Source organism: Onychostoma macrolepis, chromosome 01 (genome assembly GCF_012432095.1).
Source record: "Onychostoma macrolepis isolate SWU-2019 chromosome 01, ASM1243209v1, whole genome shotgun sequence".
Classification (NCBI taxonomy): domain Eukaryota; kingdom Metazoa; phylum Chordata; class Actinopteri; order Cypriniformes; family Cyprinidae; genus Onychostoma; species Onychostoma macrolepis.
Window position 1 is genome coordinate 33,104,339 of NC_081155.1, and position 17,261 is coordinate 33,121,599.

Below are 17,261 nucleotides of genomic sequence, written 5' to 3' on the forward strand. Positions count from 1 at the left end.
GACAGAATCAGAAAAAAAACAGTTCAGAAAGGTCAACATTTCTGATCCCAGACAGTGTATTTTTCAGCCCCTGTTGCATATGTATTTTCCTTTTCTGTTGACTACTACTCTTAAAAACAGATTTATATATTCAGTAACAATGTTATACACTTATACCCAAAATTTATCTGAAAAAAAAGGAATGTGAAATCGTAGAGGACCTCTGAAGACCCTCATAACTGTAAACATTTTTCCTTTTATTAACTGTAAAATGTCATTAAGAGCAACCCTGCGAAATTATTCAGAATTAAAATAATTATAAAATATACTAACATTTGTATCAAAATATCTTGATGTTACACTGTAAATCCTTTCACTATCATGAAATGTCTAAAGTTAAAATAGTAAACTTATTAAACTATTTTAAGTATTTAAATTAGTTATGTGTATACTTCCCTGTATTTAAAGAACATTTTAATTACTTTTTTTACTTCGGTTACACTGCACACATCATTTGAACTTTTGCTGAACATGGTATATACGTTTTTCCAAAAACATACGTAACTAATATACAAAAAGTAGATTTCTAAGAACCTGATGTGTGTTTTAAACAAAATTTCAAATCTATTATCTTATCTCTTTCTTTATTTTGAAACTTTGTTTAATTATTGAACACATTATGATGAGCACATTAAAAACGCCACCAACCTAATTCAATAAAATCTGTGGAAATTTTATTTCAAAAAGAAGTTTCAATCATTTTATTCACATTAGTTTACATAAATGACAGTAGTTCACAACATCTTCAGCATCAGGACTAAAAAGGTCACGATTTGAGAACAGCTCCAACACATACATCCCACAAGAAACATCCGTCCAACACGTTTCTTACACACAAAAACAGCACTGATCCACTAAGCCAAAACACCAATGATGCACTAAAGAAACCAAATTAAGTACTAATTAATTATCGCTATACCCAACTTATTCATGCTCTCACGGACATAAACAAGGAAAACCATAAGTTACATTATAAAGCTTTTAGTTTGATTAGATCTCGCTATTCCCAACTCATAATGAGCATCTTTACTGAACATTTCTGCAGCAGAGGTTTTTGACTTCCTAATTGCAGCTATTGTCTACTCAGACTTGTCGCCATGGAAACCTGAGAGCATCGTTAGAAAGGTTACCAAGGTTCGTTTCCCACCAAAAGCCTTCTGATCAGTGAGCCATGGCTGCCGATGCCAGTCAAGATAGACACGCTCACACACACACTCGCACGCAAGGCTTCAAACCCCATCATACGCACAAACAGACCTGAGTCACTCTCTCTGTTTGCAAGTGTCAGCCTCTGATCTGCTGAGCGGTCAGCGCGAGGATCCTCCTGCTCAGAACGCCGTTGTGCTGTTTCAGATAATCAATCAGGTCCGCCTGCTTTTCCACCACATCCTCCAAACTGGAGCCGTCCCTGTGAAATAAACCACAGAACACATGTGCACCTGTCCGACCCGTCCACAGCACTTGGGATTGAAATGTGAGTGTATGTGTGTGTGTGCGCGACTATGAAAACACTAGTCACACAGAAAATACGTTGTATTTAGGGATGCACCAGTATGGCCTGTTTTGGCCAATACAGATAACCATATATTGGTCAGTATGAGAAAAAAAAAAAAAACACTGGAAAAAAAAAAAAAAAAAAATACAATTATTTTAAAAACAGCTCCAAGTACAGAAAACGATCTTATTACAACTGTTTAACTAATGTAGGCCTACTATAAACCACTGGAATGAAGAAATTATACATGCCTATGGCACAAATGGCACAAAAAAAAATCTTTAAAAAAGTAAACGAATAAATACAACAAAAAACAATGCCTGTGTGACAAAAAAAAAAAGAAAAGACAAGCTCTTTTAAAGAGTAAACATTAATTTTTAATTTAGAAAATATTCATTATTCATTCATCTTCAGTGTCACATGATCCATCATAAATCCTTCTACTCTGCTGATTTGGTGTCAAGAAATGCACATCAAAACAAAATAAATTATTTGTTACCATTTTTTGTAATAAAGTCTTCACTGTCACTTTTGATCAATTTAACACATCATTGCCGATCTTTTGGCATATACTGTAAGAGGTCACTGTACTATAAAAACATCCTGCAAGTTTCAGAACTCAAAACTGTGTCGTTAGTCTAAAAAGCTTATATTGAAGCCAGTCTTCCAAAACGACAGCTTGTGGAATGTATGAAGTAATAGTGTGGCTAAACATCACCTCCGCAGAAGATGATCAACGCCTGCTTCTACTTCGCTGCCTGTTTAGCTCCGCCCACTGATTTGCCCATGTAGTGTAAATAACAAGGTGAACATGGGTCTACACAGGAACCAAATGATAAAGATGCTCCGAAGACAACCAGACAGTTCAGTGCCAAGCTGTGGAAACTTGCATTACACTTCCTTCTAATCTCAACGTTAGGAAAGAGTGGATGAACTTTATTTTTAATGAAGATCCAGACCGCGTCAGGAAGAACTTGGTCCTTCATTTTACCACAGATTCATTTACAAACAAGGCACAATTCGATGTAGGATTTTCAGAAAGATTGAAACTAAAAGACGAGGCTGTGCCAGCTTTATTGGATCTGACAGTAATGTCGCAACACACAAGTGTGAGTAACTGTTTTTAATTACGTGATCACTATTGCTTTGTCTATTAAACAGATTGTTGGATGTGATCATTTATGCGCTTTTAACCTAAATCACTGCAGCATCTGATGTAATCTGTCAAACATGCACAACTTTTAACCAATCATAGCAGTGGGCGTTTACTTCAGAGTCTACAATACGCCATACCTATTCAAAAACAGGACAGAAAATATCCCATTACTTCTAAAATATGTTTTTTGATGTAAAAATCTTGATAACATTACAAGTGGACCTCAGAGAACTGTACAAAATAAAAAACAAAAGGCGGATCATGACCCCTTCAATATTCCAATGGTTCAAGAAAGCCTACTGTTAAACAAATTTAATGAATATCAATCAATCCGTTTCATTTATTGGACAGATATAATTAAAAAGTCAGATAATATACAATGTAATTTGTATGCGTGCTATTGTGTGTATATTTATACATACACACACAGTCAGAATTGTTGGTACCCTTGATAAATATGATCAAAGGCGGCTGTGAAAAATAAATGTGCATTGTTAATGCTTTTCATCTTTTATTTAAAAAAAAAAAATAATTTATTTTATTTTTAATTTAAAGCTTTCATTGGAGTATAAGAATTTAAAATGGGGGGAAATATCATTATGAAAGAAATGTTTTTTCTCAAATACATGGACAATTACTGGTACCCCTAGTAATTCTTATGAGTAAAATATATCTGAAGTATATTCATATTCACAATTTTGAGCACACCAGCGTGATTATGAACATGAAATTATCCAGCCATGGCTTCCTGTTTCACAGAAATATAAATAGGAGGGAAAACAAAACAAAGGCCAAATTCCAAATTAATCATCCATCACAATGAGAAAAACCAAAGAATATATTTCTGATGTGCAGCAAAAGATAATTGAGCTTCACAAATGAGTGAAGCGGCTTTAAGAAAAGAGCTAGAGCAGTGAATATTCCCATTTCCACCATCAGGGCAATAATTAAAGGGGTGGTTTACTGCGATTTCACTTTTTTCATTTTAAATAGTGTGTAATGTTGCTGTTGGTGCATGAACAGTATCTGCAAAGTTGCTTTGCTGAAAGTTCAACGTAAGCGGAGATATCGTCTTTTAAAAATCAGGAAGTTTAATGCCTACAAAAACGACTCATATGGGACTACAACGAGATACTTCCCGGGTTGCATACGTAAAAAACCCATAAATTTGCATCAACCCCTCCCTCCGGAACATGCCAAAGAGGGGGCAAGGCCATGTTCTGCGGCTTTGTCGAAGAGGAAGAGTTATAGTGGAGAGTTGTATCCATGCCGTCGAACGGTGTTATTTTCACCCAGCTGTCAGGTCTTCTGTGTTCGGCTTCCTACGGACGCTGTAGTTCGTCAGCAATGGTTAAAATTTATGTTTGATTATGTTCCTGACAATTACAATCCTAATTTAGCTCTCTGTGCTGCGCATTTTACGGAAGACAGCTTCCAGAATCAAGAGAGTTCAGAGTTCAATGCCGGATTCACACAGAAACTATTACTAAAACATGGAGCAGTTCCAACTTAAAAACCAGAGGCAGCAGTTGTTGGGCCACAACCTGTTAGTAAGATTTAATCATTTTAAATGTATTTGCATGTATAATTTCAGACGTAATGTTTTAGTTTTATCAAGGACGTAAACAAATGCCAACGCTGGCTTTAGTAGCCAGTTAGTTAAATGCTATTTTGTGTGTCTATGACAAACGCGTACAAATATTTTGGACCCAAATTTGTAATTATGTACTAATTTTGTAAATGTATTTTCCATGTATACTTTATGACGTAATTTTTCGATTTGATCAAGAAACACAAGCCAACGCTGTTTGGTTATAGTGGCCAGTTAGTTCGATGCTATTTTGTGTGTATAAGACAAACGTGTACAAACTTTAAGAAATTATATGTAATCACAACAGCAAACTTCCATTCAGAAACGTTTGTAAGAGCCGTGCTTGCGGAAGTTCTGCTCGACTCTCTTCATTACCGCTTTCTGGGTCTGATTCTGGGTCAAACTGATACGGCAATATTGACACCATTATTTACATTTGACCGCAGCACATGCAGCGGTCACCCATGAAGTTAATGGGCGTGAAGTTTCCGGACAATGTGCAGTACGCAGTTTAGCCAATCACAACACACCGGCCCAACTGACCAATCTGAGCCCATCGCCTGTTTCTGAGGGAGTGGTTTCAGAGAATCAGGAAGTCAACCGGTCGTTCAAATGACAGAGGAGAAAGCGGCTTACAATAAAGGTGAAATATATGAAAAATAAGGCGTTTTTTAACAAACGAAACACTTAGACATGTTATATTGCACCCCATAAACACAATCAAGCAAAGAAAAAAAGCAGTAAACCACCCCTTTAAGAATTTCCTATCAACAGAAAATGTTATGAATCTACCTGAAAGAGGACGTGTGTCTATATCGTCCTAATGCACGGTGAGAAGGAGAGTTTGAGTGGCTAAAGACTCCCCAAGGACCACAGCTGGACAATTGCAGAAAATAGTTGAGTTTCAGGGTCATAAATCTTTTAAAAAAATTATCAAACAGCACCAACATCAGAAAAAAAAAGCTTTCACCAAAAAACAAACTCCAGCATATTCAGTTATCAGACACGACTGGAACTTCAAATGGGTCTGGCTTCAATGGTCAGATGCAACTAAATATTTAGCTTTTTAGGAGCAAACACTCAAGATGGGTTTGGTGAACACAGGGATAAAAAGTACCCCATGTGTACAATGAAATATACTGCTGTATTTTTTATGTTGTTGGCCTATATTTCTGCTGGAGGTCCTGGACATCTTGTTTAGACACATGGCATCACTGATTATATCAAATACCAACAGATAAAAAAAATATCAAAAAGTGACTCACTCTGTTAGAAATCTTATAATGGGCCATGTTTGGATCTTCCAGCTGGACAATAATCCAAAAACAAACCTTAAAAACAACACATAAATGGGTCACTGAGCACAAAACCAAGCTTCTGCTGGCCATTCCAGTCCTCTGACCTGAACCCTGTAGAAAACGAGTGAACTGAAGAGAAGCAGCACCAACATGGAGCTGTGAATCTGACGGGTCTGGAGTGATTATGGATGAAGGAATGGTCTCTGATCTCTTGTCAGGTGTTCTCTAACCTTATCTGGCATTATAGGAATAAACTCCTGTACTATTTTGGAAAATGGAGGTTTCAAAAAGTATTTAAATAAAAGGGTACCGTTAATTGTGTCCAATGTGTATTAGAGAAAAACATTTATTTGATAATGATATTTCCTCCCATTTCAAATTCTTATTCTCCAATGAAAGGTTAGATTTTTGTGAATTTTTTAAATAATAGATCAAAAGGATTAACAATGCAGATTAATTTCCACAGCCTTCTTTGATCATATTTACCAAGAGTACAAACAATTCTGACCACATATATGTGTGTGTGTATATATATATATATATATATATAATAAATGTCCCACATATATGGGTCTATTACCAATGTACCTGAATCCTGTCTCTGTATGTCCTTCGCTGGAGCAGCCATGAGAGTGTTCTTCTTCAGTCACATCAGGATGTGGCTTCTTGCTATTAAACTTCACCACGTGTACTAAAACACACAGAATACAAGGAGATAAATACAAGAAATAACAAGAATGTAGATTTCTCATTTCTTATCTCTAGCCCCCTCTCACTCTTCCTTCTGCACAATCATTTCAATACACAGCAAAACGTCTGACAAGAAAATCTAGGATTATTTCTCCATTTCAACCTGCAACTAAACTTTTTTTTTTACTCATGCATCTTTTACTCTTTTCATTTACACTCTCATTCTTATTCCAACTCCTCCTTTAATATAATAAACAGTGAAAGATTTTACCATTGAAAAATGACATGCAGAACTGTGCCAGACAAAAATGTTGATAGCTGTGGTGTGTGTCTGATGGCGCAAGACATGCTTTAACGTGGGATAGGTGTGTGAAGACACACGTTCAGGGTGTGTGAGCAGGAGTCACGCTCAGCGCAGATATTCTTCACTGTAAGGTGTGCTAGTAGACGCGTGGCTAGTGTGTGTTTTGGGAGCGTGAGAACACAGGGCAACTTGTGTGATTTCACACGTCACTTCCCTCCTCTCTCACACCATTAATGTGCCTCTCAATCAGCAAACTTTCACTCCCCACACTGCAACAGAACGGCTACTTCAAGCCAATTCAATCAGAATCTGAATTAAAGACTCTAGAGTGCACAATATGTGCATTATGTCAAAACATTGCAGATTGAGATAAATAGTGAATTATTTGGATATCTGGAAACCACATTACCCTTCAAAAGCATTAAAATGTTCTAAATTGACAGCAAAGATTTTAAAAAGGCACCAAATCAGCATATTAGAATGATTTCTGAAAGATCATGATTAGAATGATCACACTGAAGACTGGGGTAATAGCTGCTGAAAACTTCGCTTTTCCATCACAGGAATAAACTGTATATTATCAAAAAAATACCAAAATATAAAAGTTAAATTGTAATAATATTTCACAATATTACAGTTTTTAACTGTAGTTTTGATCAAATAAAATGCTGCCTTGAGCATAAGAAAGTAAAAATAAAAAATAAATTAAAGAAATAATTGTACCAACCCTAAACTTTTGAACAGTAGTGTAACTGAAGTATTTCTAGTGATGCACTTTTAACACCAAACAAAGCTTTGCCAAAGTCTCTTTAAGGCAGATCGAGTTGCTCAGTGGCCATCTTGTCCCCAGGCAACAATTTTCTATTCAAGCACATAAAAATTATTTCTAGGCACATACTTATCCTAGTCTGCCACTGGTCAATCAAAACAGGTAGTAACGCTCCAAAATTGTGCCACTGTGCCGAGTCATTAGCAATGTTTCTATCAGAGAAAAATCTGAATCTAAAGAATTTGTGAATAAAGCATCATTTCCATCCCATGTATTCAAAAGAACAAATTTGCACTTGCAAATGAAAATAGAATTTGTATCCACTTGTGTAGCCAGCAAGGCTCTTTTATTAAATGTAATATTACTTGAGGTTTACGGTGCATACACAAACTGTTCAAAAGAACTTCAAGTTTGGTAGCAGTTGACGATAGTATCGTATAGTTTGTGCTTTCGGAAAAACATTTTTAAACATATCTGTCAAAAGATAAGCTACAAATCAAAGTGGAAAATATCAAGATATCTCAGGGTGTCTGAATACATTCTAATTACACCATAATCACCAAAAACAGTAACACACATACACAAACACCTCAGCGTTGTTCCTGACCCACACCTGGCCAACCCATCACAAACACACCAATCAGATAAAACTGCTCTTTCTTCAATCACCTGCAGGAAATGGGGGCCAACAGGCCATTGAGTTGGGCAGGAAGGAGATCAGGGAATCCCTCTTTAGAGATAATGCACACCTTTTCTCTCACTCTGAAGTGCCATATAAACGCAATCTATAATAGTAAATGAACCTCAAGCAGTTATTTGAGACAAATACAGTGTGTATGCGAGTTTAGTTATGTAATGCTGGAAGGTTATTAAGGGTAATTTGTCAGTTCTGTCACCACACATCAAGAAAAGCCTATAAAGAATGTTTTTAAAGAAAAAGATTGACAGTCTTTCTGGTATACGTGTCACATTCCTTATATCTTCGCTAAACAGTAGTGCTTCCAACCACAAAAGACTACCGTAAAAATAAACACCATTACAATGATGGTCAATAATTCATGACATTTGCATTCTAACACAATGTTGCATAGAAGTCCAATGCATAGAAATATTCTGCACTTTTGTGCAACATATCCAAGCTCTTAGAACTCAAGCAACTGGAAGGCATTTGATTCTAAAAATCATGTGCACTTTAAGTTCATTAAGTTCCCCCAAGCATCATATTTCTGCATTCCACACTAATGCCATCCTTGAGCACATTTGGACATGACGGGGGCCGAGTGCATGTTGTCCGTGCATCGCGGTAAAACAATGCAGGTCCCAATCACCTCCCTCGCCCCCTTTGAAGGGCCCTAAACTTCCTTTGAAGTGCAGAGGCGGCATACGGCCCATACAGAACGCTGCATTCATGTTCAAATGAAGAGAGAGAGGCAGAGATACAACATCACAGAGGACACTTCAAAGACCCTGGAGCATGACTCTGACCTAACTGCACCTTCCTCTAGGAAGGGGACAGAGAGATGGATATATGGATAGGAGGAGATAAACGGTGGTTAAATGGATAGAGATCACTCGTTAGCACAATAAATGTGCGGCAAATAAAGGGTATTGGATTGACACCTGGGGTTATTATTTTGGGAATAATCTCACGTGAGAAAGAACAGGAAAGTTTCTTAAATTTGTAGATGTAGCTACATCCACATATAATGTCTACAGCCATTGTTCTTTTCTTTTCTTTTTTAAATTGAATATAGCTTATTAAAAGTTATATTAACAGCATTATTTGAGTGAAAAGTTTCAGAAAAAAATTCAGAATTTGGCCACTTGTGTTTGCAGCAGTTCTCAAGAATAATGAACTCTTCTGTTGATCATGTTATCCATAAGATTTTTCAAATTTGTTCCAAAAGAGCAACTTATGCTTCATGGAAGCAAAAACAGAAAAGGTGCAGACTCAAGAGTTTTAAATACTCCTTATTAATTCACATCACAATGTTATTATTATTATCCTTAAAATTACTTTTTTCCAAATCCTGAAATTGTTATTTCCAGATTGTGGACCATTTACTCATATACACTACCATTCAAAGTCTGGGGTTGGTAAGATTTTTAAATGTTTTTGAAAGACGTCTCTTATGCTCTCCGAGGCAAAGCTGAAGTCTCAGCAGCCATTACTCCAGTCTTTAATGTCACACGATCCTTCAGAAATCATTCCAATATGCTGATTTGGTGCTAAAGAAACATTTCTTCTTCTGCTTATTATTATTATTATTATCAATGCTGAAAACAGTTGTGCTGTTTAAAACTTTTGTGGAAACCGTGACAATTTTTTTAAATTATTTGATGAATAAAAAGTTGAAAAGAGCAGCATTTATTTGAAATACAACATTTTATAATATTGTATATGAATTGAATGTATACTCACTCTTACTATTTGATCAATTTAATGCATCCTTGCAAGATAAAAGTATTGTTAATATTAATAATTAAAAAAGAAAATCTTACTGACCCCAAACTTTTGAACGCTTGTGTATACATATAAAAATACACATCAAAAACATTTACCTGGCCTCATGCATAACTCACAGAGTGATATATGAGACATGAGGTGATATCTGCTGATAGACCTCATTGAGAATGAAGTGAGCGAGTAAGGGTGTGTCTCTATAGATAACATGTGGTCAAGCTTCACTTCACTAATCATCTCTGGAATCCAGGCACTGATACGAGAATGTGTGTAAGTGTGTGTGTGTGTGTGTGTGTGTGTGTGTGTCAACATTAAAGACAATGCCATGGTGTATTAGGGTGGGGTGGATTCAGGTTGCCTTTGGCAAAGATGAGCCGTGTGTCCATAACAAGCTTCTTACCCCCACATATGGTCTTTCTCTGAGACATTCTCTAAAATATTTTCCCTTTTCTCCACCTCTTACCACGGGAGAGCAAAGAACTATTATTTTATCATATAGAGCACAAAATGCGAGTAAAAAAGGATGAGAGGGACAACAGCTGCCTGGTGTGTTTCTAAAGGGGGTAAGGACAGAAGCTTGGGTATTGTAATGCATGCTGGGGGAGGTTTGCATGTACTGTACTTGTGGCAACTATTACTTGCAATTAGCCATCAAAACGAGTGCATTTACGTGAGTGGTAGCAGTAGATATTCTCCCAGTCCAGAAACAGAAGTGATTGCAGTTGCATATCATGATAGGCTTTAAGTTGTGATTTAAATTCAGAAAGTGAGGTTATTGTCCTCAGTGCCAGTGGTAAATAGTTCCATAGCTTAGGAGCCATGACAGAAAATGACCTTCCTGCCACCCATTGAAGATAGACAAATCTATGTGCAGTAAGAAGGTCACACCCTGAGGATCGAAGTGATCCAGACAGTATTTAAGGAGAAAGTAAGTCAGAGAGACAGCAAGGAGCAAGACCATTGAGTAGTTTAAAGGCTTTTTAAAGAATTTTGTAAATAATGTGCAATGATACAGGCAGCCAGTGGAGGTAAAATAAGATGGGGGTTATATGAGCAGATTGTTTACAGTGGGTTAATATTCTTGCAGCAGAATTTTGAATGTATTATGAGCGAGAAATATAATGCACTGGCAATCCAGCTAATAGAGTATTACCGTAGTCGAGGTGCGATGTAATAAAAGTGCGCACTAATGATTCAGCATCTTTTGGGCTATATGGCAAAGCTGGAGAAATGCGACTTTTGCAATGCCACTTTGGAAGTTTGCTAATGTAAACATCCAGGGTCAGCAAAAGATCAAGAGTAATGCTGAAATTTCTGACAGTGGCAGATGGAAAAACTGTTAAAGGTTAAAGCTGGGAACATTAGTTAAATTTTTTTGTTAGATTTGGGAGGCCATTAATCAAATTTTCGATTTTGCTCAAATTCAAACTTAGAAAAATGGAATTTAGCCATGTCTTTAACTCATCAACACACAGATAATGTTGTGGTCTGGTGGATATAATCTGAATGGCAAGCAGCATATATCAAAACATAACAGTGATTATGAAAACCATAACAATGAATTATATGTCCAAGAGGCATAATGTAAAAAAAAAAAAAAAATAGTAATTGCCCAAGAACAGAGCCCTGGGGAACACCCAGTCTGAGTAAAGCAGTGGGGGATTTATAATTGTGCATAGCAATGTACTATTGTCTATCTGTAAGATAGGCAATGTACTATTGTCTATCTGTAAGATAGGAAGAGAGCCGGGATAATGTAGCACCTGAGACACCCATCTCTGAAAGGCAATAGAGCAATAACTTGTGACAGACAGTATCAAGTGTTCAAGTAATAGGAGAACGGAAATATCACCCGAGTCACCAGAAAGTAAGAGATCATTGGCAACCCTTACTAAAGCAGTTTCAGTACTGTGATGTGAGCGGAAACCAGATTGAATTATGTCAAACTGACCATTAAGAACTAGAAAAGACTGTAGCTGAGTGGCAACAACCTTTTTCGAAATTTTGGAAGCAAATGGTAAATTGGAGATCGGCCGATAATTAGTGAAATCTGCTGGATCTACAGTATATCACAAAAGTGAGTACACCCCTCACATTTCAGCAACCATTTTAGTATATCTTCTCAAGGGACAATACTATAGAAATGAAACTTGGATATATTTTAGAGTAGTCAATGTGCAGCTTGTGTAGCAGTATAAATTTACGGTCCTCTAAAAATAACTCAACATACAGCCATTATTGTCTAAATAACTGTCTATCTAGCACTCCATTAATCCTCCTGGGCATAGAATTCACCAGACCTGCACAGGTTGTTGCTGGCATCCTCTTCCACTCCTCCATAATGACATCATGGAGCTGCTGGATGTTAGACACATGGTGCTTCTCCACCTTCCACTTGAGGATGCCATGTGCTCAATAGGGTTCAGGTCTGGAGACATACTTGGCCACTCCATCACCTTCAACTTCAGCTTCATCAGCAAGGCAGTTGTCATTTTGGCCGTGTGTTTGGGGCCGTTATTATGTTGGAAAACTGCCATTCGGCCCAGTTTCTGAAGGGAGGGCATCATCTTCTGCTTTAGAATGTCTCAGTACATGTTGGACTCCATGTTTCCTTCAATGAACCGCAGCTCCCCAGTACCAGCAGCACTCATGCAGTCCCAGACCATGTTGCTACCACCACCATGCTTGATTGTAGGCAAGACACAATTTTCTTGGTACTCCTCACCAGGGCAACGCCACACATGCTGGACGCCATCTGAGCCAAACAAGTTTATCTTAGTCTCATCAGACCACAGGACATGGTTCCAGTAATTCATGCTCTTGGACAGGCTGTCTTCAGCAAACTGTTTGCAGGCTTTCTTGTGAGCCAGCTTCAGAAGAGGCTTCCTTCTGGGATGACGGCCATGCAAACCAACTTGTTACAGTGTGCGGCGTATGGTCTGAGCACTGACAAGTTGACTTTCCGCTTCTGCAACCTCTAAAGTAATGCTGGCAGCACTCATGCATCTGTTTTTTGAAACCAGCTTCTGCATCTGATGCACAGCACGAGGACCTAACTTCTTTGATCGACCCTTGTGAGGCCTGTTCCAAGTGGAAACTGTCTTAGAAAATCTCTGTATGCCACTGGCCGCTGTACTGTAACTCAGATTCAGGGTGTTACCGAACTTCTTATAGCCTCGGCCATCTTTGTGGAGAGCAACAATTCTAATTCTCAAATCCTCAGAGAGTTCTTTGCCATGAGGTGCTATGATGAACATCCATTGGTCGGTATGAGAGAATTGTACTCAAAGCACCAAATTTTAACTGCTCTAATACAAGATACACAAATTTGTATGGTCCTGTCAAGCAGACAAAACCATGAACATGATGAATAGGACATGTGGCTTTGCATGGTTAAATGACGTACAGCGCTTATCACTTAGGGTGTACTCACTTTTGTTGCCAGCTATTTTGACAATAATGGCTGTATGTTTAGTTATTTTCAAAGGATTGTAAATTTATACTGCTATACAAGCTGCACATTGACTACTCTAAAATATATACAATTTTCATTTCTATAGTATTGTCCCTTGAGAAGATATACTAAAATGGTTGCTGAAATGTCAGGGGGTGTACTCACTTTTGTGAGATAGTGTAGGTTTGTTTTTTTAAGAGCAGGAATAACAGCAGCAGTTTTGAGAGAAATTGGAACAGCGGTAGAGATAAAGGACACATTTACATAAGTGTAAGATAGGAGCAGAAATGACATAAGTACTGTGTTTCAAAAGGAATGTGGGTGCAGGATCTAACCGGCATGAGGAAGAATTAGAGTTATGCATTATTTCACTAACTATGGTTGGATTAGTCAAGGTAAAAGTATTCAACAGTTGGATAGACTGAGCTTGCTCACAAGTATGTTTACCAAAACATATGATGATGTGAGCTACAAAATGAGCAATGTTTTCTTCAAATACAGAAAAAAACCCACATAATTACAGAAGGAATTACAGAAGAATTACATAATTGTCAGAAGGACAAAAAAAAAAAATCAATGTTTAAAATAAAATAGAGCAAAAACTAGTTTCAAAGCCATTGGTAAATACTTAATGCTATTGGCAAGTGTGGCAAAAAAGAATTCTGGACCCCATATGTGTGCATATGAATGCATAGAGAAAAAACAGAAGGTTTGGTGTATGATTCTGTTATTTACTATACAGAAATATGATTCAGAACGAACCATGAAAAAATCTTGTGTGAGAGTACCTGCATATCTAAGCAAGCATATAACTGACAGCAGTAACTCCAGACAGATGATGGCCAACAGAAGATATACAGAAAGATTCTTCACATTTGCATCCAGCAGAGAAGATGGAGCAATTACAGTCAGGATCAGTGCATTACCTGTGTAAGGGAGAAAAAAAAAAGAGATCAATACTGTATTATATTAGCAATGGATATCAATTACTGGGTAGAAGTGTAAATATTTACTTGATTATGATTTAATTTGATTAGGCCTCTTTACTAAATGATCAATATGTGAATATTTTTCTGCAGCCATTATTCCAGTCTTCAGTCTCAAATGATCTTTCAGAAGTCATTCTAACATGCCGATTTGGTGCTCTATAAACATTTAATATTATAATTATTATCAATGTTGAAAACAGTTGTGCTCTTTAATATTTTTGTGGAAGGTGTGACACCTTTTTTTAGGATTCTTTGATTAATAGTAAGTGCATAGCAGCTATTTAATGCATCTTTGCTAATTTCTTAGGGGGAAATCTAATTTCTTATTAGTTTCTTAGTACAACATTTTTTTGGAATGGTAGTGTAAATGTTACCATATTTATTTAGTTACAATAATAGCTTCTGTGCTGCCATCTAGTGGTCATTTGTGAAACATAACAGGTATTTGGACACTAGATATTATGGAGATTCACTTTATGAAGTGGCAAAGAAAACCAGGAGTGGGATATTAACAGTGTGAAACATCTTTTCACCTGCAGAGTGAATAAGCAGTGGAAGGTTTTTTATTCCACGGGTCAGTCTGTAGAAGTCCAGATAACCTCTCCGTCTCACTGCGCTATGGTGATGCTGGACATATCTATCATATATGAAGACCATCAGCCAGAGCGCAACTTTTCCCAGTAAGATCACAGTCTTGGAGTCGATGCCCTGCAATGCTGCAGTGCACTCAGGAGTGTGCTCATCAGATATCCAGCAAAATACTGTGATTACAATGCACAAAACCACATAAACCACCTGCAAACCAGAAAAAGAGAAATTACACAAAAAGCACACCGTGATTGTGGTACTTGTGTAGTGTGTGTGATAGTGTTCATGTACAAAGACTTAATTTAAGGTTAAAGATTCTTCTTCAACAAAAGAAGTTTTAAACAAAAATTACAAAAAGTCTGGAACAACATGAGGGTGAGTATAACAAAACTGCCATTTTTAAAGTGATTTTTTTTTTGGTGTGTGGAGCAACATTTAACACTTCCAATACTTACTAATTTTGTCTTGTTTTTCAATATCTAAAAATGCTAAAGTCACTTTCCTTCAAGTAAGTGCAGTGAAAACTGTCTGTTGCTATACTCACATGTAAAAATGAGATGACACTCACTGCCCAATGAGTGGGTAATTTCTGAAACTCTCTCTTGATCACGGACTCAAGTGCATCTGAGGAAACCAGTGGTCCATCAATAAGAGGGTCATCGTCAGTGCTTTGTGTAAAATCTACATTTGCGTTATTCTGGCCACAAAAACAAAGACACATACAGGTTAGATAGTAATAGCCATGGCATCCATACACTACAGCCATTTGCTGAAAGCTGCTTTGCAGGCATTAAATGTTACTTTGAAGTCATGCATTTCAAAGTGCTAATGCCTAAACTGTATTAGGGCCTAATAATGATTAACTATTTCACAAATTTTCTGTAAAAGGCTCCTTTAACCAGTTAAACGACATATAGCGCCATTATCAAAACATTTGGGTGATACGAATAGCAGCCACATTAGAAATAGGGACCTAAGAGTGACTTAAAGGAGGTTTACAAGTACAGTGTATATTCTTCTACCATGTCTTATACTACTACTGCACAAATACACACACAAAAACATACAGGCAAACAAGTGTGTTACTTAATAGTACACATAAAGCAACAGTCTGTCATACCAGGAACATTTGGAGATACTTGTGTTACAGCTGATCTCGTGACCCTGTTTACACTTAGAAAAACAGCAAAATGTTTATACTCACGCCATAAGGCGATATACGCTCAGACTCCATCACACTGCCTCACCATCACACATAAAGCCAAAAAAGGTCCAGATTTAAGGCAAAACGCCCGGACAAACATTTCTAAATTAGACTTCCGGGTTGCGGATATTACCAAAACTACTATGAGAAAGGTTTGTGTTATGAATATTAATTACGTTACGTGGTGCTCGTCATTCAGCCTGATGGTGATTGGCTCAGAATAGGACGTTAGGCGAATATTAACATTGAGTATGTTAATATTAACATAGCACTGACAATTAATGATTTTCCTGTGTTTTTTTTAACAGTATCAGTGTCACTTTGATTGTAAATAATTGAAAAAACAAAACACTAAAAAATATTAATAAGGTTAAAACACGTGTTTGAGGGGAGGAGTCAGTTTAGCCGCCCCGCGCTCAGGTAACTTATCATTTTAAATTCAGAATCAGCAGATAAGGAGCGAAATATGACGCAAAATAAATAAATAAATAAAAATGCAATGAGGCAGAATGTAACAACACTGCGCCCCGCTTCTCGAGACCCTGGCTCTGTTTCATTCTGTTCGCGCGTTTAAAAAGCACAAACGCTTTGAATGGTTTGTTAAACAAATTGTTAGTTTAGTTTACAGTAGTTTTAAATCCCTCATTGAGTCGTCCTTTATATAGCCACTGTTCACTGTTCAGCAATTCTTGATCCGATCAGTAGCTAGTCGCAGGCTTCAATATTAACCGTTATTGATTAATCATATTCATGAACCCGGATCACATGGTCATTATAGGGCACAGTCTAATTAGTTGAACTTTATAATGAAAGCCTTTGAATTATAGTGATCATAAACTCGCTTTGGATAGAGAAAGTATCCCCCCTACACTGTAATAAAATCTGTGAATCTGTACCGTGGTTGCCAGAACTTAAGCATAAAAATATGGTTTTGTTAAACATAAAAGAAGATATTTTGAAGAATGTGAGTAACCAAACAGTTAATGGTCCCCAGTGACTTACATAGTATTTTTTTCATTCTTCAAATGATCTTTTATGTTAAAAGAAAGAAATTGATGCAAGCTTGGAACAACTTGAGGGTAAATAAATGATGACAGAACTTTAAGTTTTGGGTGAACTATCCCAAAAACAACATACAACTCTAATGTAACTGGTAGGGAAAAAAACTGTGAAGAAACATCTCAATGAAAAAACGTGAGGTGTCATACAGAGAATTCTAG

General features: G+C 37.0%; 1 protein-coding gene across 1 annotated transcript; it reads right to left on the reverse strand.

Moving 5' to 3' along the window:
• Window positions 1-707: 707 nt before the first annotated feature.
• On the reverse strand, window positions 708-16,236 carry tmem192 (transmembrane protein 192). The gene is made up of 6 exons (XM_058791777.1): window positions 16,042-16,236; window positions 15,382-15,534; window positions 14,783-15,044; window positions 14,049-14,186; window positions 6,168-6,270; window positions 708-1,447 (listed from the first exon to the last, which is right to left on the reverse strand). Exons 1-6 carry the CDS (start codon window positions 16,069-16,071, stop codon window positions 1,324-1,326), a joined length of 810 nt encoding a protein of 269 aa, XP_058647760.1. The 5' UTR covers window positions 16,072-16,236; the 3' UTR covers window positions 708-1,323.
• Between the last annotated feature and the right edge of the window lie 1,025 nt (window positions 16,237-17,261).